The sequence below is a fragment of the Lepidochelys kempii genome, chromosome 2, assembly GCF_965140265.1.
Source record: "Lepidochelys kempii isolate rLepKem1 chromosome 2, rLepKem1.hap2, whole genome shotgun sequence".
In the NCBI taxonomy this organism is placed as follows: Eukaryota; Metazoa; Chordata; order Testudines; family Cheloniidae; genus Lepidochelys; species Lepidochelys kempii.
In genome coordinates this window covers 224,363,548-224,386,350 of record NC_133257.1, presented here as the reverse complement: position 1 = coordinate 224,386,350, position 22,803 = coordinate 224,363,548, and the positions used below count along the sequence as shown (strand labels likewise).

The following is a 22,803-nucleotide window of genomic DNA, read 5'->3' as shown; positions in this document are numbered from 1 at the left end:
CAGGACACAGAATCTCACCCACCCACTCCTGCAATAAACCTCTCACCTATGAAGTCTATTGAAGTCCTCAAATCATGGTTTAAAGACTTCAAGGTGCAGAGAATCTGCCGTGCCCCATGCTACAGAGGAATGTGAAAAACCCCCAGGGCTCCTTCCAATCTGCCCTGGAGGAAAATTCCTTCCCAACCCCAAATATGACGATCAGCTGAACCCTGAGCATGTGGGCAAGATTCACCAGCCAGATACCCAGGAAAGAATTTTCTGTAGTAACTCAGATCCCACCCCATCTAACATCCATCACAGGCCATTGAGCCTATGAATCATAGAATCATAGAATATCAGGGTTGGAAGGGACCACAGGAGGTCATCTAGTCCAACCTCCTGCTCAAAGCAGGACCGATCCCCAACTAAAACATCCCAGCCAGGACTTTGTCAAGCTTGACCTTAAAAACTTCTAAGGACCATGACTAGTTAAAGATCAATTAATTGCCAGAATCATGTTATCCCCATCATACCATCTCCTCCATAAACTTATCGAGTTTAATCTTGAAGCCAGATAGGTCTTTTGGCCTCACTGCTTCCCTTGGAAGGCTATTCCAGAACTTCACTCCTCTGATGGTTAGAAACCTTCGTCTAATTTCAAGTCTAAACTTCCCGATGGCCAGTTTATATCCATTTGTTCTTGTATCCACATTGGTACTGAGCTTAAATAATTCCTCTCCCTCTCCGGTATTTATCCCTCTGATATATTTATAGAGAGCAATCATATCTCCCCTCAACCTTCTTTTAGTTAGGCTAAACAAGCCAAGCTCCTTGAGTCTCCTTTCAAAAGACAGGTTTTCCATTCCTCGGATCATCCTAGTAGCACTTCTCTGTACCTGTTCCAGTTTGAATTCATCCTTCTTAAACATGGGAAACCAGAACTGCACACAGTATTCCAGGTGAGGTCTCACCAGTGCCTTGTATAACGGTACTAACACCTCCTTATCTCTACTGGAAATACCTCGCCTGATGCATCCCAAGACCGCATTAGTTTTTTTCACAGCCCATATCACATTGGCGGCTCATAGTCATCCTGTGGTCAACCAATACTTCAAGGTCCTTCTCCTCCTCCATTACTTCTAATTGATGCGTCCCCAGCTTATAACTAAAATTCTTGTTATTAATCCCTAAATGCATGACCTTACACTTCTCACTATTCAATTTCATCCTATTACTGTTACTCCAGTTTACAAGGTCATCCAGATCCTCCTGTATGATGTCCCGGTCCTTCTCTAAATTGGCAATAACTCCCAGCTTTCTATCATCCACAAACTTTATTAGCACACTCCCACTTTTAATGCTGAGGTCAGTAATAAAAAGATTAAATAAGATTGGTCCCAAAACCGATCCCTGAGGAGCTCCACTGGTAACCTCCCTCCAGCCTGACAGTTCACCTTTCAGTATGACCCGCTATAGTCTCCCTTTTAACCAATTCCTTATCCATCTTTCAATTTTCATATTGATCCCGATCTTTTCCTATTTAACTAATAATTCCCCATGTGGCACTGTATGAAACGCCTTACTGAAGTCTAGGTAAATAAAATCCATTGTGTTTCCTTTGTCTAAAAAATCTGTTAATTTCTCACAGAAGGAGATCAGGTTGGTTTGGCACAATCTACCTTTTGTAAAAGCATGTTGTATTTTGTCCCATTTACCATTGACCTCAATGTCCTTAACTACTTTCTCCTTCAAAATTTTTTCCAATAACTTGCATACTACAGATGTCAAATTAACAGGCCTGTAGTTACCCGGATCACTTTTTTCCCCTTTCTTGAAAATAGGAACTATGTTAGCAATTCTCCAGTAATACGGTACAACCTCTGAGTTTACAGATTCATTAAAAATCTTTGCTAATGGGCTTGCAAATTCATGTGCCAATTCCTTTAATATTCTTGGATGAAGATTATCTGGGCCCCCCAATTTAGTCCCATTAAGCTGTTCGAGTTTCACTTCTACCTCAGATATGGTAATATCTACCTCCATATCCTCATTCCCATTTGTCATGCTACCTTTATCCCTAAGATCCTCATTAAAGACAGAGGCAAAGTATTTGTTTAGATATTGGGCGATGCCTAGATTATCCTTAACCTCCACTCTATCCTCAGTATTTAGCGGTCCCACTTCTTCTTTCTTAGTTTTCTTCTTATTTATCTGGCTATAAAACCTTTTACTATTGGTTTTAATTCCCTTTGCAAGATCCAACTCTACTTGACTTTTAGCCTGTCTCACTTTATCCCTACATGTTCTGGCCTCAATAAGGTAGCTTTCCTTGCTGATCCCTCCCATCTTCCACTACCTGTATGCTTTCTGCTTTTTCTTAATCACCTTTCATAGAATCATAGAATATCAGGGTTGGAAGGGACCTCAGGAGGTCATCTAGTGCAACCCCCTGCTCAAAGCAGGACCAATCCCAAACTAAATCATCCCAGCCAGGGCTTTGTCAAGCCTGACCTTAAAAAATTCTAAGGAAGGAGATTCCACCACCTCCCTAGGTAACGCATTCCAGTGTTTCACCACCCTCCTAGTGAAAAAGTTTTTCCTAATATCCAACCTAAACCTCCCCCACTGCAACTTGAGACCATTACTCCTTGTTCTGTCATCAGCTATCACTGAGAACAGTCTAGATCCATCCTCTTTGGAACCCCTTTCCGGTAGTTGAAAGCAGCTATCAAATCCCCCCTCATTCTTCTCTTCCACAGACTAAACAATCCCAGTTCCCTCAGCCTCTCCTCATAAGTCATGTGTTCCAGTCCCCTAATCATTTTTGTTGCCCTCCACTGGACTCTGTCCAATTTTTCCACATCCTTCTTGTAGTGTGGGGCCCAAAACTGGGCACAGTACTCCAGATGAGGCCTCATCAATGTTGAATAGGGGGGAACGATCATGTCCCTCGATCTGCTTGCAATGCCCCTACGTATACATCCCAAAATGCCATTGGCCTTCTTGGCAAAAAGGGCACACTGTTGACTCATATCCAGCTTCTCGTCCATTGTAACCCCTAGGTCCTTTTCTGCAGAACTGCTGCCTAGCCATTCGGTCCCTAGTCTGTAGCGGTGCATGGGGTTCTTCCGTCCTAAGTGCAGAACTCTGCACTTCTCCTTGTTGAACCTCATCAGATTTCTTTTGGCCCAATCCTCCAATTTGTCTAAGTCCCTCTGTATCCTATCCCTACCCTCCAGCGTATCTACCTCTCCTCCCAGTTTAGTGTCATCTGCAAACTTGCTGAGGGTGCAATCCACACCATCCTCCAGATCATTTATGAAGATATTGAACAAAACCGGCCCAAGGACCGACCCTTGGGGCACTCCACTTGATAGCGGCTGCCAACTAGACACGGAGCCATTGATCACTACCCGTTGAGCCCGACAATCTAGCCAGCTTTCTATCCAGATTATAGTCCATTCATCCAGCCCATACTTCTTTAACTTGCTGGCAAGAATAGTGTGGGAGACCATGTCAAAAGCTTTGCTAAAGTCAAGGAACACCATGTCCACTGCTTTCCCCTCATCCACAGAGTCAGTTATCTCGTCAGACAAGGCAATTAGATTAGTCAGGCATGACTTGCCCTTGGTGAATCCATGCTGACTGTTCCTGATCACTTTCCTCTCCTCTAAGTGCTTCAGAATTGATTCCCTGAGGACCTGCTCCATGATTTTTCCAGGGACTGAGGTGAGGCTGACTGGCCTGTAGTTCCCAGGATTCTCCTTCTTCCCTTTTTTAAAGATGGGCACTACATTAGCCTTTTTCCAGTCGTCCGGGACTACCCCGGATCACCATGAGTTTTCAAAGATGGCCAATGGCTCTGCAATCACATCCGCCAACTCCTTTAGCACTCTCGGATGCAGTGCATCCGGCCCCTTGGACTTGTGCTCATCCAGCTTTTCTAAATAGTCCCGAACCACTTCTTTCTCCACAGAGGGCTGGTCTGGTCCTCCCCATGCTGTGCTGCCCAGTGCAGTAGTCTGGGAGCTGACCTTCGTGAAGACAGAGGCAAAAAAAGCATTGAGTACATTAGCTTTTTCCACATCCTCTGTCACTAGGTTGCCTCCATCATTCAGTAAGGGGCCCACACTTTCCTTGACTTTCTTATTGCTAACATACGTGAAGAAACCCTTCTTGTTACTCTTAACATCTCTTGCTAGCTGCAACTCCAGGTGTGATTTGGCCTTCCTGATTTCACTCCTGCATCCCCGAGCAATATTTTTATACTCTTCCCTGGTCATTTGTCCAATCTTCCACTTTTTGTAAGCTTCTTTTTTGTGTTCAAGATCAGCAAGGATTTCACTGTTAAGCCAAGCTGATCGCCTGCCATATTTACTATTCTTTCTACACATCAGGCTGGTTTGTCCCTGTAAACTCAATAAAGTGTCTTTAAAATACAGCCAGCTCTCCTGGACTCCTTTCCCCCTCATGTTATTCTCCCAGGGGATCCTGCCCATCAGTTCCCTGAGGGAGTCAAAGTCTGCTTTTCTGAAGTCCAGGGTCCGTATTCTGCTGCTCTCCTTTCTTCCCTGTGTCAGGATCCTGAACTCAACCATCTCATGGTCACTGCCTCCCAGGCTCCCATCCACTTTAGCTTCCCCTACTAATTCTTCCTCTCTGAGATGCTTGCTCATCCAGCTTGGTCTACAGCTCCTGCCTATGAATTTTTTCCCCTTTCTTGGGATGCAGGCTTCCAATAGCTTCTGCAGCTTTGACTTGAAGTAATCCCAGGCCTCCTCTGCCTTTAGATCCATAAATTCTTCAGTCCAATCCACTTCCCTAACTAATTTCCTTAATTTTTGAAAGTCAGCCCTTTTGAAATCAAAAACCCTAGTTGCAGATTTATTTTTATTAATCCTTCCATTCAGTTTGAACTGAATTAGCTCACGATCACTTGAACCAAGGTTGTCCCCTACAACCATTTCTCCTATGAGGTCCTCACCACTCACCAAAACCAAATCTAAAATGGCATCCCCTCCAGTTGGTTCAGCAACTACTTGATGAAGGAATCCATCAGCTATCGCATCTAGGAAAATCTGAGCCCTATTATTATTATTAGCACTTGTCCTCCAGTCTATATCTGGGAAGTTAAAGTCTCCCATGATCATGCAGTTTCCATTAGTATTTACTTCATTAAAAACATTGAAGAGGGCTCTATCCATATCCAAATTAGATCCCGGCGGTCTATAGCACACCCCAAGTACTATCACAGGGGAGGCTCTAGTAGTTTTCTTCCCCAATGTGCTTTTTGCCCAGACGGACTCTGTCTTATCCATTCCATCGCTTCTTATTTCTTTACATTCGACCTCATCATTTATGTACAATGCTACTCCACCACCTTTACCTTTATTTCTGTCTTTCCTAAACAGCACATACCCTTCAATAGCTGTAGTCCAGTCATGACTACTATTCCACCATGTTTCTGTTATCCCTATAATATCTGGTTTCACTTCCTGCACCAGCAGCTCTAGTTCCTCCATTTTGTTACCTAGGCTTCTCGCGTTGGTGTACAAACATTTTCATTTTTGCTGATTGGCCTTGCTCACATTCTTTACCCGATTAGGCATGGACATTCTACAGCCAGTATGACCTATTAGACTGGTAGTCACACTGCCCTTCCTCCTTATGTCCATTCTCCTACCCACGGCTGCATCCTTTCTTACTTTGTTTTCTTCCCTCTCAATACTAAAATCCGGCGTGGAGATTACCTGGACATCTCCCAACCATCTCCCCCAAATTCCTAGTTTAAAGCTCTCTTAATCAGTTGTGCCAGCCTCCATCCTAGAAGTCTATTTCCTTCCCTACTCAGATGAAGCCCATCCCGAGAGAACTGTCCTCTGTCCATGAATGCCTCCCAGTGGCCATACATCCCAAAGCCCTCCTTATAGCACCACTGCCTGAGCCATCTGTTGATAGTCATAATCTTGTCACACCTATGTTGCCCTTCTCTAGGAACAGGCAGAATCCCACTGAAGATCACCTGAGCCTTAATTTCCTTAAGCGTCTTCCCCAGCCTGGCATAGTCTCCCTTGATACGTTTCAGCGAGAATCTACCGGTATCATTTGTTCCCACATGAAGGACAATTAGTGGATTCTTTCCCGCTCCCTTTAGGATACTTTTCAACCTCAGGTCCACATCCCATATCTTAGCACCTGGAAGACAGCACACCCTTCTATTCTCTGGATCAGCTCTGGTTACAGGCCTGTCTATTCTTCTCAGTAAGGAGTCCCCGATCACTTGGACCTGCCTTTTCCTGCTGATGGTGCAATTCTCCAATCTATCCCCTGTTCCCTCTGGCTGCAAGTTCTTTCCATTCCTATTCTCCCTTGTAATCCTCTTCAACCCTGTATCCTCCTGGGGTTCATATTTGGTGTAGTCTTCATTGACTCTTCCCCTTTTCCTATAGGACTAGCCACTCTTCTCTTCTTCCTTGCCCTTCCACCTTCAGTGACTACCTGCTGAGCCCCTTCTTCATTTTCCAACTCTGCAAACCTGTTCTTGAGCTCTATTTCTCCTTCACTAGCCCGTCTTTTCCTCTGTCTGGTTCTCTTAGTCACATGCGTCCACTGTCCATTTTCTTCACTCAGCAGTCTCCCCTCAGAATTCTTCAGTCCTGCTTCCATCTGCAAGTCTGAGCTTTTCCCTTCAGCTGCCTCATGTCTTTGCTCCATCATCCGCTCAAACCCCCTTCTAAACTCAACCAGACTTTCAACCTGCATCTCCAATCCTAGGATCTTCTCTTCCATCAGCTCTATCAGGTGGCACTTCATGCAGACAAAACTCTTTCCAGGTACCCCCTCCAGGATCATGTACATACTGCAGCTTCCACATCCAGTCATCTTCATTGTGTCTTCCACTACATGGGTCACTCCCACTGCTGCCTCTGTATCTGTCATAGCCTTCCCACCTAAATCCTGTTAATCTGGGAAACACATATCACACCAAAACACCACCACCCACAGCAAAAACAAACCCCAAACAAGCACCACAATACCTTCTCCTCTAACAGAACTCCCACTCAAACTCCCCTGTTTACAGCTCTGTTTGCTGGCTCCCATGCTGCTGCAGCTGTCTGTGACGCTGCCTGACTGGCCAGCTACCTTTATAGGACCCCTAGTCAAAGAAGCCCCGCCCCCTAATCAGGGCTCAGCTTCTCTCCCAGCACAAAGCCCCTACAAGCCTCTACACATACAAATAATACAAATACAAAGCCAAATACAAATACCTTCTCCTCCTGAACAATCTACTCTTTTCATTATCTTTTGTGAAGCATGAAGTAGAACCGGTCTATCTAGGTGTGACCTTAGACCGCACACTGAGTTCCCATGTCCACCTGAAGAAGACAGCAGCTAAAGTTAAGACACGTAACAATCTTCTTAGCAAACTGGCAGGTTTGTCATGGGGTGCTCGTGCTCCAACTTTGTGGACGTCAGCTCTTGCCACCTCGTATTCGGTGGCGGAGTACTGCGCACCAGTTTGGAGTCAATCATCACAAACCAAACTGGTGGATACACAGTTACATGCCACCATGCATATCATCTCCGGCACCCTGTGTCCGACTCCTCTCGCATGGCTTCCAGTTCTGAGCAATATTGCTCCTCCTCATATCAGACGAGAGGCTGTGTTGGATCATATTAAAGAAGTTCTGTATTAAAATCAAAAATGAGTTTGATTCCCCATAGTTTAAATTCCAGGGTATTACTAATTAAGAGGTCTCTTGGTTTTTGGTACTGTTTCTCTCCCTGTGTGTGTGAAACTTGCAAGCTGCTAATTATGTTAGTACATTCTAAGACAGAGTCTGTTCTCAAAGCAATTCACACAGAGAAAGACTCAAAGCAATACTCTGTAACAACAGAAACAGCACCCAGAGACTCCCCGCCCTTTTGTTGTATTCATCTCGCTTTGTTAACAATTGTGATTAAAATAGAGATAGAGGATGTATGTGGATGGATGCTTGGTGTGGATAATAACTGAATGATCAGGGAGGTGCCAGCCTAAGAATGCAGTGTCCATCGGCTGAAGAAGGCGTCAAGTGGAAATAACCAGAGGACCCCCGGAGGGCAGACTGGAATCCACCCAACAGCCTCAAGAATGGGAGAACCAAAGAACAAGATAACATCTGGCAGCTCGGAGCCGTCAGGAATGTGCCATCTGCTGATTGATTCAGCAACAGCATGATGAAGCAATTCCCATAGACTAGCATAGGAAGAAATTCCTATAAAAATGGACTCTGGAAAGTGAGAACTTTGGGGTCTGATTCTGCAAACCAACTTCCAGGAGCATCAGATGAGCATCTGACAAGGCCCTGCTCCCTCCTCATGTACAGGCCACCTGGCCAGTGGCTTGGCATGAGCAACTCTAAGGCTGGTAACTATGATAACAACCTTGCAGAACCTGTGTTTGTGTGTATGAATGAATGTGTGAATAAATATGAAATTGAATGGAATGTTACAGCTATAACTAACTGCTTACTATGATTCTTTCAGTATTCACAATAAACTGTGGCATTTTGCCTCTTCCCCTTTAATAAGATCCTGCTGGTTTTTATTTTATTGGTATAACAGTTGCCACTGGCAAGTTACAGAAGAAAGTGCACGCCAACTCAAGCCTGCTGCTGCACAATGACCTTTATAAACCACCAGCTGCACGTTTGCCATCACGTTGCCCATTATGGTCTCATCCGCCATGCCAGGATGTTTGGGCAGAAACACTCTGGCAAGAGGAATGGATATCTGTTATAATCATAGAATCATAGAATATCGGGGTTGGAAGGGACCCCAGAAGGTCATCTAGTCCAACCCCCTGCTCAAAGCAGGACCAATTCCCAGTTAAATCATCCCAGCCAGGGCTTTGTCAAGCCTGACCTTAAAAACCTCTAAGGAAGGAGATTCTACCACCTCCCTAGGTAACGCATTCCAGTGTTTCACCACCCTCTTAGTGAAAAAGTTTTTCCTAATATCCAATCTAAACCTCCCCCACTGCAACTTGAGACCATTACTCCTCGTTCTGTCATCTGCTACCATTGAGAACAGTCTAGAGCCATCCTCTTTGGAACCCCCTTTCAGGTAGTTGAAAGCAGCTATCAAATCCCCCCTCATTCTTCTCTTCTGCAGGCTAAACAATCCCAGCTCCCTCAGCCTCTCCTCATAACTCATGTGTTCCAGTCCCCTAATCATTTTTGTTGCCCTTCGCTGGACTCTCTCCAATTTATCCACATCCTTCTTGAAGTGTGGGGCCCAAAACTGGACACAGTACTCCAGATGAGGCCTCACCAATGTCGAATAGAGGGGAACGATCACGTCCCTCGATCTGCTCGCTATGCCCCTACTTATACATCCCAAAATGCCATTGGCCTTCTTGGCAACAAGGGCACACTGCTGACTCATATCCAGCTTCTCGTCCACTGTCACCCCTAGGTCCTTTTCCGCAGAACTGCTGCCTAGCCATTCGGTCCCTAGTCTGTAGCTGTGCATTGGGTTCTTCCGTCCTAAGTGCAGGACCCTGCACTTATCCTTATTGAACCTCATCAGATTTCTTTTGGCCCAATCCTCCAATTTGTCTAGGTCTTTCTGTATCCTATCCCTCCCCTCCAGCGTATCTACCACTCCTCCCAGTTTAGTATCATCCGCAAATTTGCTGAGAGTGCAATCCACACCATCCTCCAGATCATTTATGAAGATATTGAACAAAACCGGCCCCAGGACCGACCCTTGGGGTACTCCACTTGATACCGGCTGCCAACTAGACATGGAGCCATTGATCACTACCCGTTGAGCCCGACAATCTAGCCAGCTTTCTACCCACCTTATAGTGCATTCATCCAGCCCATACTTCCTTAACTTGCTGACAAGAATACTGTGGGAGACCGTGTCAAAAGCTTTGCTAAAGTCAAGAAACAATACATCCACTGCTTTCCCTTCATCCACAGAACCAGTAATCTCATCATAAAAGGCGATTAGATTAGTCAGGCATGACCTTCCCTTGGTGAATCCATGCTGGCTGTTCCTGATCACTTTCCTCTCATGCAAGTGCTTCAGGATTGATTCTTTGAGGACCTGCTCCATGATTTTTCCAGGGACTGAAGTGAGGCTGACTGGCCTGTAGTTCCCAGGATCCTCCTTCTTCCCTTTTTTAAAGATTGGCACTACATTAGCCTTTTTCCAGTCATCCGGGACTTCCCCGGTTCGCCATGAGTTTTCAAAGATAATGGCCAATGGCTCTGGAATCACAGCCGCCAATTCCTTCAGCACTCTCGGATGCAACTCGTCCGGCCCCATGGACTTGTGCACGTCCAGCTTTTCTAAATAGTCCCTAACCACCTCTATCTCCACAGAGGGCTGGCCATCTCTTCCCCATTTTGTGATGCCCAGCGCAGCAGTCTGGGAGCTGACCTTGTTAGTGAAAACAGAGGCAAAAAAAGCATTGAGTACATTAGCTTTTTCCACATCCTCTGTCACTAGGTTGCCTCCCTCATTCAGTAAGGGGCCCACACATTCCTTGGCTTTCTTCTTGTTGCCAACATACCTGAAGAAACCCTTCTTGTTACTCTTGACATCTCTGGCTAGCTGCAGCTCCAGGTGCGATTTGGCCCTCCTGATAACATTCCTACATGCCCGAGCAATATTTTTATACTCTTCCCTGGTCATATGTCCAACCTTCCACTTCTTGTAAGCTTCTTTTTTATGTTTAAGATCCACTAGGATTTCACCATTAAGCCAAGCTGGTCGCCTGCCATATTTACTATTCTTTCGACTCATTGGGATGGTTTGTCCCTGTAACCTCAAAAGGGATTCCTTGAAATACAGCCAGCTCTCCTGGACTCCTTTCCCCTTCAAGTTAATCCCCCAGGGGATCCTGGCCATCCGTTCCCTGAGGGAGTCGAAGTCTGCTTTCCTGAAGTCCAGGGTCCGTATCCTGCTGCTTACCTTTCTTCCCTGCGTCAGGATCCTGAACTCAACCAACTCATGGTCACTGCCTCCCAGATTCCCATCCACTTTTGCTTCCCCCACTAATTCTACCCGGTTTGTGAGCAGCAGGTCAAGAAAAGCGCCCCCCCTAGTTGGCTCCTCTAGCACTTGCACCAGGAAATTGTCCCCTATGCTTTCCAAAAACTTCCTGGATTGTCTATGCACCGCTGTATTGCTCTCCCAGCAGATATCAGGAAAATTAAAGTCACCCATGAGAATCAGGGCATGCGATCTAGTAGCTTCCGTGAGCTGCCAGAAGAAAGCCTCATCTACCTCATCCCCCTGGTCCGGTGGTCTATAGCAGACTCCCACCACTACATCTCTCGTGTTGCACACACTTCTAAACTTAATCCAGAGACACTCAGGTTTTTCTGCAGTTTCGTACCGGAGCTCTGAGCAGTCATACTGCTCCCTTACATACAGTGCTACTCCCCCACCTTTTCTGCCCTGCCTGTCCTTCCTGAACAGTTTATAACCATCCATGATAATCCCCAACCAGTCCCTCGTAGCTGACCCCACAATTTGCCTGCCTGGTTTTGACCTGCCCCATTGTCAGTGATCCCAACAGGTTCTGGACCGGGCAAGGTCTCTGTGCAGCCAACAAGTATCGCTGGGGCCTTTGTGACAGCCCTTTGTGCAGGTGTGGCGCAACACAGATGATGATGCACATTGTCAATGAGTGCCTGCTGACTAGGTTCAGCAGTGGCCCAGAAGAACGGCATCACGCCACTGAAGATGCCATCGCTTGGCTAGACAACTATGCACACGCTAAATAAAATTATCTTTTGTGTACAGACCCAAGCCACATGATCCACAACAGCCAACATGAGTTTACTCAATCTAGCTATAAATATCAGATTATTTTTAAGTGTCATCCTGAAGTTTTGCTATCATCTTACTGAAAATTATTTTTATTCTTAAGATGACTCTGGAGATACATCACTCAATATATTTCTCATTATCAAGTGCATGCAATGGAAAGAACCTCCCTGGGCAATGTTTAAGAGGATACATTCCAGAATCCTTCAGCTGCCCTGTACCTGCATTATGAGAAAGTAACTCTTCCTGGACAAAACCTGAGTTACAGGGCTTTTTGTGGAGAACTCTGTAGTGGGAGGGAGGGAGGACTGAATTCAACCCTTCAGAGTGTGGGCCAGCTGTGGGACTGCTTAAACCAAGGTACATCCATTGGCAACTAACTATGCTAGCATAATGGATGATGCAACCTCCGCAGGAATTTTAGACTGCTGAATCTGTGAAATCATGGATCTAGTAGCTCTTCTTTTGATCATCTCCCAATGTCTCCTTCTTCAACCTTCCTATTCAAGGCAGCTTAGAGCACTCTCTGGGACAGACAGGGAGAGAGTTCCCTGCACAGCCTCTGTGCCTGCACCCCTAATCTGTAGAGGGTATAGCAGGGCTGTAAAGTGGATCCTTCATACTTGGGCGAATATCATGGAAGATTGAAGATGAAAGCAATAAGTAGAATTAATTTTTGTAAGGAAAGGAAACCAGAAAAGAAACCAGCTGCTTTGGACTGACCCTATTAAGGTTAATTGGGTAATTACCTTATTGCTGAAGATGAAGATATTGTACTATGAAGAAAAAAGAAAATCTCCACTATATGCAGTTATAAAGGATAGTTTCCAACAGATACCAGATTATCCTTCCAACTGTCACTGTGATTTCAGCCAGTTAGTTCTGGAAAATCTGAGATAATAACTACACATGATACAATTTAAAATCTTCTCCTGGGTGAAACTGAGAGTCTTACATTTATGGGTCTGTTGATTATCCCAGATTTTGGGGAAAAACACACAACAACTTTAGATAAGTAACTAGTTACAATCATACTGCATTCCTGGGTAAACACAATCTTTTGACAGAACTCCAGACTTCAAGAGCACATATTTTGATACTCTGGATATCCATGTGTGACTCATTTTCTTTCTGCGGGCCAACTGGGTGGACTGGAGAAAAGCGCTATGAGCTACAGAACTGGAGCTCTGAGTTCAAGACTAGGTACCTCCTCACAAAAGCTATGACTGGGAGAACCAAAGCAGTGTTGCTCCCATATTAGAGTGGGTGAAGTAATGTCTTTTATCGGACCAACGTGAAAGAGACAAGCTTTCGAGCTACATAGAGCTCTACAACACTAGCTCCCATATGTCAGTGATAAGAAGCCTTACATTCTTCAACAAAGAGAAGACGACAGTCATCTCAGACAAACAACAATCATGGGGTCTAAAAGTATGTTTTTCTGCCTGGGCTATAGGAGAGAAAAATAAATGACGGTAGAATCACCTAGGATTACCTCTTTCTCAGAGCCCAGATTTCAGCTGTGATTCAGCAAGCTACTTAAGCTTGTGCCTAATTTAACTGCAATGGGACTACTTATGTGTTTTGTGTGAGAGGATTCCACAGGGTGCAGTACAAAATGATATATGTATGGGTTTCAGGGGAAACAGAGCACCAGGATCAGGCGGCCAGAAAAACAAGGAACCAAAAGAAAAAGGAACTCTCCTTTGCCCTTATTGTGTCCAGTCTCCAAAATCATATATTAGTTCAGATGAGAGCTTACACCCACATTATTTACTAAACAGGTGGTATTTATTAGCATCTTACAATGCAATATTGGGTAGAAAACAGAGAAGCATTCATTCCTCTTTGGAATAGGATATTTTCTATCTTTTTTGTTGCTGTTTTTGTTGCTGTAACTAATTTATATATTTATTTTTACAAAGTAAGCCCAGTTAGTGAAAATTATTTTATGCTCCCTTGCCACTATACCAACAAAATGAAATCCAAGTTGCTGCATGATGTGACTTGTAAACCATTTGTGCTGAAATGACTGCCAGGAAATGGATGGAAAATCTTTATCCTGAAGAAACACTCAAATAAAATGCTAGCATAATCTGAAAATGTTCACTGAAAGTGAGAGTTGGGTTTTTAAAAATTCTCAATCTCTTCAGCTGATCCCAGTATAAACAATTTAGTGCATTAGCAGAGAAACTGATTTTTTTCCCCTTAGTTTGAGCAAATCTGAAAAGAATATTATTTTTAAAGGAAAAGAAAGCAAAATAAAACAATTTTGTTTGCATTCCAGGGAGGAAAAAAGTCAGCAGCTCTGCCATCTAATCTAAACCACACGTTTTCAAAAAGGCTACTATGAGTGTTTTACAAACACTAGTCTCTTGACAGTTTTGCTTCATTTTTTTGGAGTTAGGTCATGATTTAAAATCTTGACCATCGCAGCTTGGGCTAGACACTGTGATCACAATTAGATGTGTTCATCTCACTTTGCTTTCTGATACCCAGCAATTCATAGATATTTCCTTTCTTTAAGACAATCAGCTGGCATTGAAGAGGCATGTTAACAGATTCTGAATACTAACTGGCTTATTTTTTTTTTTTTAATAATGTAGCCGCTATCATTTTCATGTGTGGCTCCTAAGAGACACCTGTCCCTCTGTATAGAGAAAGTTTTGCCTACGCTAGAATGTAGTGTCCATTTTCCTGAACCACAGAGAAAAGCTACAGTTCATTTACTTATCCATTTAACTCTAAAATTACATAACTATATCAACCCCTCTTCTCCCTTCAACCCTCGCTGCATCTCTTGTTATCACAAAGCCTATTCAAAAAGTTCCCAAGAGCCAAGACCAACAGCAAGACAATCTAACTTCATATGAAACTGAAAGACTGATTCATTCTTCTCCATCCAAGAAAAAGCCCAGACATGATTCTTTCTAGTGCTGTTATTTCAGACCTGTATCACTTCTTGGTTTGACCACAGCTGGGACTAGTATTCTGACCCCTAACCATGTGTCATGTTATCCTGAACATTTTATTCATTTACTGGAGGAGGTATCAAGAGATTTTTTCTTTAAATGACAGCACGATGCCCAGGGGACTGACCTGCCAAAAGAATTCTTTAGCATTGTAGAAGTAACTGGCTACCACAGAAAAACTGCTTTGAAGTTACTCATTTGCGGCACCCAATGAACTAGAGCTGTGTCAATTCTTTTTACTGGATTACTTTCATGGCAAGCTGTTTTTGTCCCATCTGAAGAGTTCCTTTGTGACCAAAGAATGTGGATGTATCTTGGGACTGATCTGATACCTCAAAAGATGGTTCTTGTAGCTTATCTTGCTGTAAGCTCTCTGCTGAAGGAAATGATGCAGAGCTCTCATGTCACTGGATCAGAATGCTAGCTCCTACAATGTATTTCTATCATCTGACTGTGCATGCTATTGCTTTTATGTATGGTATTTCAACCCATACCCCTACAGTGTAGGAATTTTATTAAATTGACACACTGCTAAAGGGATCTTGGTTATCATATTTTACTGTTCGAGAAAGGAGCATTCCCCTCAAAGACTGAAACTTCAGGCCGCATCTTGGTCCCACTGAAGTCAATGGAAGTTTTTCCATTGACTTACAAGGAAGGGGCTACAAATTGGACCTCATTGCATTAAGAACCAATAATTTGCCCAAAGAGATGTGGTGGGGTGCGGGTATAAAAGTTTTAGTCATGGAATTTTAATGGAAGAAACAATGCATAACAAATGACACAGCACATCACCGAACCACAGATAAAGTTCATCTAGACTAAAATGTGTTAGCTAACACGTACTCAGTAATGTGTATTAAACAACAGTTATTACCTAGACAGTGATGTTTAAAATCATGTGAGATAGTCCTGTTATAAACAAGGATCCCCACTAGGTTACAGCATAATCAGCCACTGTGATTTTAAAGGCACTAAACTACATCTATGCTCGGTGCTAAGCAGTGTTTCCAATTATGTTAGGCCTGTTCAACACTTGGAAGCTTTATCGGTATCACTATTTGATTGAGGGATATGATTTACCAAAATAATTATACCAGTAGAAACCCTAGTGTGGACACCATTATACCAGCATAAAGGTGCTGGTATAGCTTATTCTTCTTTCCGGGAATAAGCTATACTGGTATAAGCACTTCTATACTGGTACAATAGCATCCACTCTAGGGGGACTGTACCACATTAACAATATAAGTATAGTTAAAGTGGTACAATTTTTATGTGTAGACAAGCTCCTAATCTAGACAGACCCTTTGTCTACAGTAAGGGCTGAATCGTGTTTAAAACCATGTAAATACATATTAGCTAATGGGTTTTTAACATCACCCATTTTAGCAGTCTGGACAAACCAAATATTAAATGTCACCTCTTTCTGTTTCACCCAGGAGTGCTGACAATGGGCTAACACAGGCAGGTTTCAATGCATTCTTGCTTTAGCAAATGAGTTGTGTTCCTTGGGCTTCTGATCCTTTGCTTCTATTCCTCTGGCAGAATTCTTGACTACAGAAGAATCCTTGATTAGCTTAGTACATGGCTTTTCCCTTGTTTTATAGACTATTTTAAAAAACCCTACTGGCAGGCTCAGCAACTCCTCACAATTTCAGATCGATGCAGTTTCCATTTATGGTTCAGTGGAAAGAGATACTGGGGCTGTGACTGTTTCTGATTGATCACTGGACATATAAACAGCTACTGCAAGTTCAAAGAGAACCCATCACCCCCCCCCCTCGCCCTTTAATACTTCCAAGAGTCTGATCCAGTGCCCACTGATGTCAGTGGAAAGATTCCTACTGTCTTCAGAGGACTTTGGATCAGTCCCTAAGAGACGTTCTACAGGCAGTGAAAAAAAAAAACCAAAAAACCAGCACAGCGACTTGCTAGTCTGCACATGTCTGAAATGCAGACGATACTTCCCTCTGTTTAATAACATGATGATATGATTTTCTGTTTCTTCCAGTCTTCATTCATGCTGAAGCAGGAAACCAGACTAACATTCTGTCATGCTTTACAACTGTGGTAGGGCTCTTGCAGTTAACTAATTATATTGTTACGGGCTGGGTGAAATCTTGTTATAGGTGGAGTTAAAATCTCTTTAAACTGATGTGTGAATGACTTCCCCATTTAAGAGAGATCAGGTGGGTGAAGAGTGATATATTTTATTGGACCAACTTCTGTCCCGAAGAAGAGCTTTGTTTTAGCTCAAAAGCTTGTCTCTCTCACCAACAGAAGCTGGTCCATTAAAAGATATTACCTCACCCACCTTGTCTCTCTCATATCCTCGGACCCACATGGCTACAACACTGCATCCCCCATTTAAATCAGTTGTACTAAGAGGTGGTTAAGGGGCCACATCTAAAACAAGGCCTAATAGAGTCTGTCCAGAAACTAGTACCAGTGGGTGGAGGGTTTAACTGGGTATTCTAACCAGGTGGAGGCATAGGGAGTTTGAGAGAGGAGACACAGAAAATGTGAACAGGTAAGAACAGACTGAATGGGAGAGAGAGCCTGAGGGAGAGGCTGGGGATAGGTTTTTTGGGTCAGGGATGCAGGCTGAAAAGACTTTGGTGATGTGAGCAAAAGAAGCTATTTCCTGCTATTTGATCCCCTCTGAGTTCACAAATGCAGGATTTTGTCCATTCTTTGCGCATAAACAAAACTGCATGAAAGAAATACCTATCACCAATTTCTACTCCCAACTGAAACATCCACAGGGCCCCGCATTTTGATTAGCCGCACGGGACAAAAAGGGACAACAATAGCAATGGATTACTTTTTATCAACGAGATCCGGATGAATGTATAAAATAAAATATGTAAATATAATGTATATTACTTTCAGTTTCTTTCCTTAGCAATCCTACCTTTCCTGTCCTAAGTATAAGTGACACTGTCCTAGTATATATGGCACTCAGGACGGCAAAGGGAAACAAGAGAGCTAACAAGCAGAACACAAAACCAAATTAAAACTGCTGTGAGAAACTACTAATAATACCTAACAGGTAGCACATTTACTCTTCAGTGCATTTATAATCACTCACTAATTATCACAATTGAGAAGTATGGGAGTAAGAAGTATAATCCACATTTACACATATGGAAAAATGGCAAGATTAAGTGTGGGATTTTCAAAAGTACCAATATGATTTAGGAGCAAGACAATAGGACTTGTTCTCTTAAATAACTTCAGCACTTTTGAAAATAATACCATAATCGGATGGCCCAAGGCTATATACAGAGAGAGTCAGTATAACAGCTGGAATTAGAACTTGGGAGCTCCCGGCACACTATCCTATACTTAAACAACCAGTCCATGCCTCAGCCCCACTAATCAGTCATTATGCAATCTTGCCCATATGCTCAGGGTTCAGCTGATTGCCATATTTGGGGTCGGGAAGGAATTTTCCTCCAGGGCAGATTGGAAGGAGCCCTGGGGGTTTTTCGCCTTCCTCTGTAGCACGGGGCACGGGTCACTTGCTGGAGGATTCTCTGCACCTTGAAGTCTTTAAACCATGATTTGAGGACTTCAGTAGCTCAGACATAGGTGAGAGGTTTATTGCAGGAGTGGGTGGGTGAGATTCTGTGTCTTGCGTGTGCAGGAGGTCGGACTCGATGATCATAATGGTCCCTTCTGGCCTTAATATCTATGAATCTATTAATCTAATTCAGAACCAGTCATCAGTAATAGATTACTTTTACAGAGTAACCAAAGCAACTACTCAGTCCTAATTGGAAAGCTATTTTTCTTCACACACATGTGCTCTAAAATGGAGAGGGTTTAAAAGCACAGTTATAACTCTCAGGATCCATTGACTATAATAACATAGGGAACAGAGCATATTAGTGAGGGTAAAATAACATTCTGAAACTTACCACTGAGGTAAGAGCCATCTGAAAACTATAGATTCGTGCAAGGCCAAAGTCAGCTAATTTTATCTGCCCACTGCTTGTCACGAGGATATTTTGTGGTTTCAGATCACGGTGCACCACTCGGTGTGAATGTAGAAAATCCAGCCCTCGCAACAGCTGAAGCATCATGTCCTAAACACAAACAATAAATAGTAATCAACACAAGGTGACAAATAAACAAAGTCTCACATCTGCAAAATGAAGTTAAATAACTATTGACTTGAATATGTGCACAAGAGACAAAAGTGCCTATTAGACAGGATGTTGCTAGAGCCAGCTGATTTGAACAGATATACTTGCCAAGGTAATTATCATTTCTAGTTGAACTATTTGAACAAATTATTTGATGTTGATAAACAGAAGTGCGAAGACCGATCAAAACATGTTAAAGAAATTATAGATAAAAATTCTGTATTGTAGCAAAAGCATGCCCATAAACCCCCAAAACAACTTCAAGAGCAAATTATCTAGGTTAGAGGCTGGCAAAACAGCTGTTCTGCACTCAGTTTCAAGTCACGTAGGACATAACTGAAGGAGAAGGATTCCCATCAAATAAATGTGTTCCTGGTCCTGCCTCACTGAAGTCAATGGGAGCCTTAGCATGGACTTCACTGGGCACAGGATTGGGCTCTATATGAGAATATTAAATCTTAGCTAATTGGCACTGTCAAAATTGTAGTTTTATATTCAATCTACTGTATAAAACTTACAAAATATGTCAGGGTCTATCTTTTGCTCTGTGTTTGTGTAGTGCCTGGCACAAAGGGATCCTGGTCCATGACTAAGGCTTCTATGCACTACGGCAGGGGTAGTCAACTATTTTTTTTGTCAAGGTCCAAATTTCTTGGTCTCAAGGTCTAGTCAAGGTCCAGACTCCAGAGAAAATAATAAAAAATAACAACAATAATGATGATAATTAGTAAATAAAAAGATTTCAGGGCCTGTTCAAAAGCGTCTGGTGGTCTGGATTTTGGCTGCGGTCCATCTATTGACTACCCCTGCACTACAGTAACACAAATAATAAGGTTTCACTTTTTTGCTTTCCATATAACACAGTTATAGTGACACAATATTTTATAACATTTTCAGTGTTAAAAAGAAACTTTTCTATTGGTGTTCATTAGGCATTGTTTTACAACAGTCACAATAATATAAAAGCAAGGAATCAACCAACAAATACTTCTCAAAACACAAACACTAGAAATCCAAGAATTTAAAAATTCAAGAGAAAACATCAACAACATCAAAAATCACATCTGAAAACTGTGTACCTAGGTAATTTCTAAGGTCACTAATAAGTAAAAGGAATAAAAGAAAAATTTCTCTCTCAGTTTTTTCAGGTTCTTTATTTTGTGCATTTGACAGCAGTTTGTGTAGTCAGTTTCACTGTCTTGGTGGTCCTATATGCCCTTCCCCAGGCCCTGCACAAGGGTATTTACCACAGACATTAGGAACAAAACTGAAACTGAAGAAGTAGATGGAAGGAACGTACAGAGACAAAGGGGAGGAGAGGTGAGCTGAGCATGCTTCGTGTTGTTGCTCTGGGGTCCACCCAAAAGACCCTTCCAAACATCATCGGGGAGCAACCCCCCCCCCCGGACATTTAAAACAAAGGATACAAAACTCAGCGCATAACTGCTGAAAGGTAGTACTATCAGAAAATTACAATGATGATACCATCCCCAATTACCACATCTCCACCAACAGTCATAAGAAAATAGAATAATCTAGCTAGAAACCTCACAAGGGACAAAACCACACTCTTGACCATTATACTGATGGCTTCAGGAAAAAAAATTGACTGTGAAATTCTTAACAAACTGTTAGGATATAGCCTCAGAAACAACTCTGACATCATAATCAAAAAGGCTGACAAAGGAGGTGCTGTTGTCATCATGAATAGGTCGGAATATGAACAAGAGGCTGCTCGGCAGCTCTCCAACACGAGTTTCTACAAGCCATTACCCTCTGATCCCACTGAGAGTTACCAAAAGCAACTACAACATTTGCTCAAGAAACTTCCTGAAAAAGCACAAGATCAAATCCGCACAGACACACCCCTAGAACCCCGACCTGGGATATTCTATCTACTACCCAAGATCCATAAACCTGGAAATCCTGGGCGCCCCATCATCTCAGGCATTGGCACCCTGACAGTAGGATTGTCTGGCTATGTAGACTCCCTCCTCAGGCCCTACGCTACCAGCACTCCCAGCTACCTTCGAGACACCACTGACTTCCTGAGGAAACTTCAATCCATCGGTGATCTTCCTGATAACACCATCCTGGCCACTATGGATGTAGAAGCCCTCTACACCAACATTCCACACAAAGATGGACTACAAGCCGTCAAGAACACTATCCCCGATACTGTCACGGCTAACCTGGTAGCTGAACTTTGTGACTTTGTCCTTACCCATAACTATTTCACATTTGGAGACAATGTATACCTTCAGATCAGCGGCACTGCTATGGGTACCCGCATGGCCCCACAGTATGCCAACATTTTTATGGCTGATTTAGAACAACGCTTCCTCAGCTCTCGTCCCCTAAAGCCCCTACTCTACTTGCGCTATATTGATGACATCTTCATCATCTGGACCCATGGAAAAGAAGCCCTTGAGGAATTCCACCATGATTTCAACAATTTCCATCCCACCACCAACCTCAGCCTGGTCCAGTCCACACAAGAGATCCACTTCCTGGACACTACAGTGCTAATAAACAATGGTCACATAAACACCACCCTATACCGGAAACCTACTGACCGCTATTCCTACCTGCATGCCTCCAGCTTTCACCCTGACCACACCACACGATCCATCGTCTACAGCCAAGCTCTGCGATACAACCGCATTTGCTCCAACCCCTCAGACAGAGACAAACACCTACAAGATCTCTGTCAAGCTTTCTTACAACTACAATACCCACCTGCAGAAGTAAAGAAAAAGATTGATAGAGCCAGAAGAGTTCCCAGAAGTTACCTACTACAGGACAGGCCTAACAAAGAAAATAACAGAACGCCACTAGCCGTCACCTTCAGCCCCCAACTAAAACCCCTCCAATGCATTATTAAGGATCTACAACCTATCCTAAAGGATGACCCAACACTCTCACAAATCTTGGGAGACAGGCCAGTCCTTGCCTACAGACAGCCCCGCAACCTGAAGCAAATACTCACCAACAACCACATACCACACAACAGAACCACTAACCCAGGAACTTATCCTTGCAACAAAGCCCGTTGCCAATTGTGCCCACATATCTATTCAGGGGACACCATCACAGGGCCTAATAACATCAGCCACACTATCAGAGGCTCGTATACCTGCACATCCACCAATGTGATATATGCCATCATGTGCCAGCAATGCCCCTCTGCCATGTACATTGGTCAAACTGGACAGTCTCTACGTAAAAGAATAAATGGACACAAATCAGATGTCAAGAATTATAACATTCATAAACCAGTCGGAGAACACTTCAATCTCTCTGGTCACGCAATCACAGACATGAAGGTCGCTATCTTAAAACAAAAAAACTTCAAATCCAGACTCCAGCGAGAAACTGCTGAATTGGAATTCATTTGCAAATTGGATACTATTAATTTAGGCTTAAATAGAGACTGGGAGTGGCTAAGTCATTATGCAAGGTAGCCTGTTTCCTCTTGTTTTTTCCTACCCCCCCCCCCCCAAGATGTTCTGGTTTACCTTGGATTTAAACTTGAAGAGTGGTCAGTTTGGATGAGCTATTACCAGCAGGAGAGTGAGTTTGTGTGTGTATGGGGGTGGGGGGATGTGAGAAAACCTGGATTTGTGCAGGAAATAGCCCAACTTGATTGTCATGCACATTGTGTAAAGAGTTGTCACTTTGGATGGGCTATCACCAGCAGGAGAGTGAATTTGTGTGGGGGGGTGGAGGGTGAGAAAACCTGGATTTGTGCTGGAAATGGCCCACCTGATGATCACTTTAGATAAGCTATTACCAGCAGGACAGTGGGGTGGGAGGAGGTATTGTTTCATATTCTCTGTGTATATATAAAGTCTGCTGCAGTTTCC

The 22,803-nt window shown here is 43.4% G+C and overlaps 1 protein-coding gene across 7 annotated transcripts in view; it reads right to left on the bottom strand.

The window, feature by feature from the left end:
• CDK6 (cyclin dependent kinase 6) overlaps nucleotides 1-22,803 on the bottom strand; it is a 202,860-nt gene that overhangs the window by 92,768 nt on the left and 87,289 nt on the right. For all 7 annotated transcript variants that reach the window (XM_073333954.1, XM_073333957.1, XM_073333958.1 and 4 more), the window contains exon 4: nucleotides 18,710-18,877. In XM_073333954.1, the coding sequence (XP_073190055.1) occupies nucleotides 18,710-18,877 (168 nt within the window). The remainder of the gene's footprint in view (nucleotides 1-18,709; nucleotides 18,878-22,803) is intronic.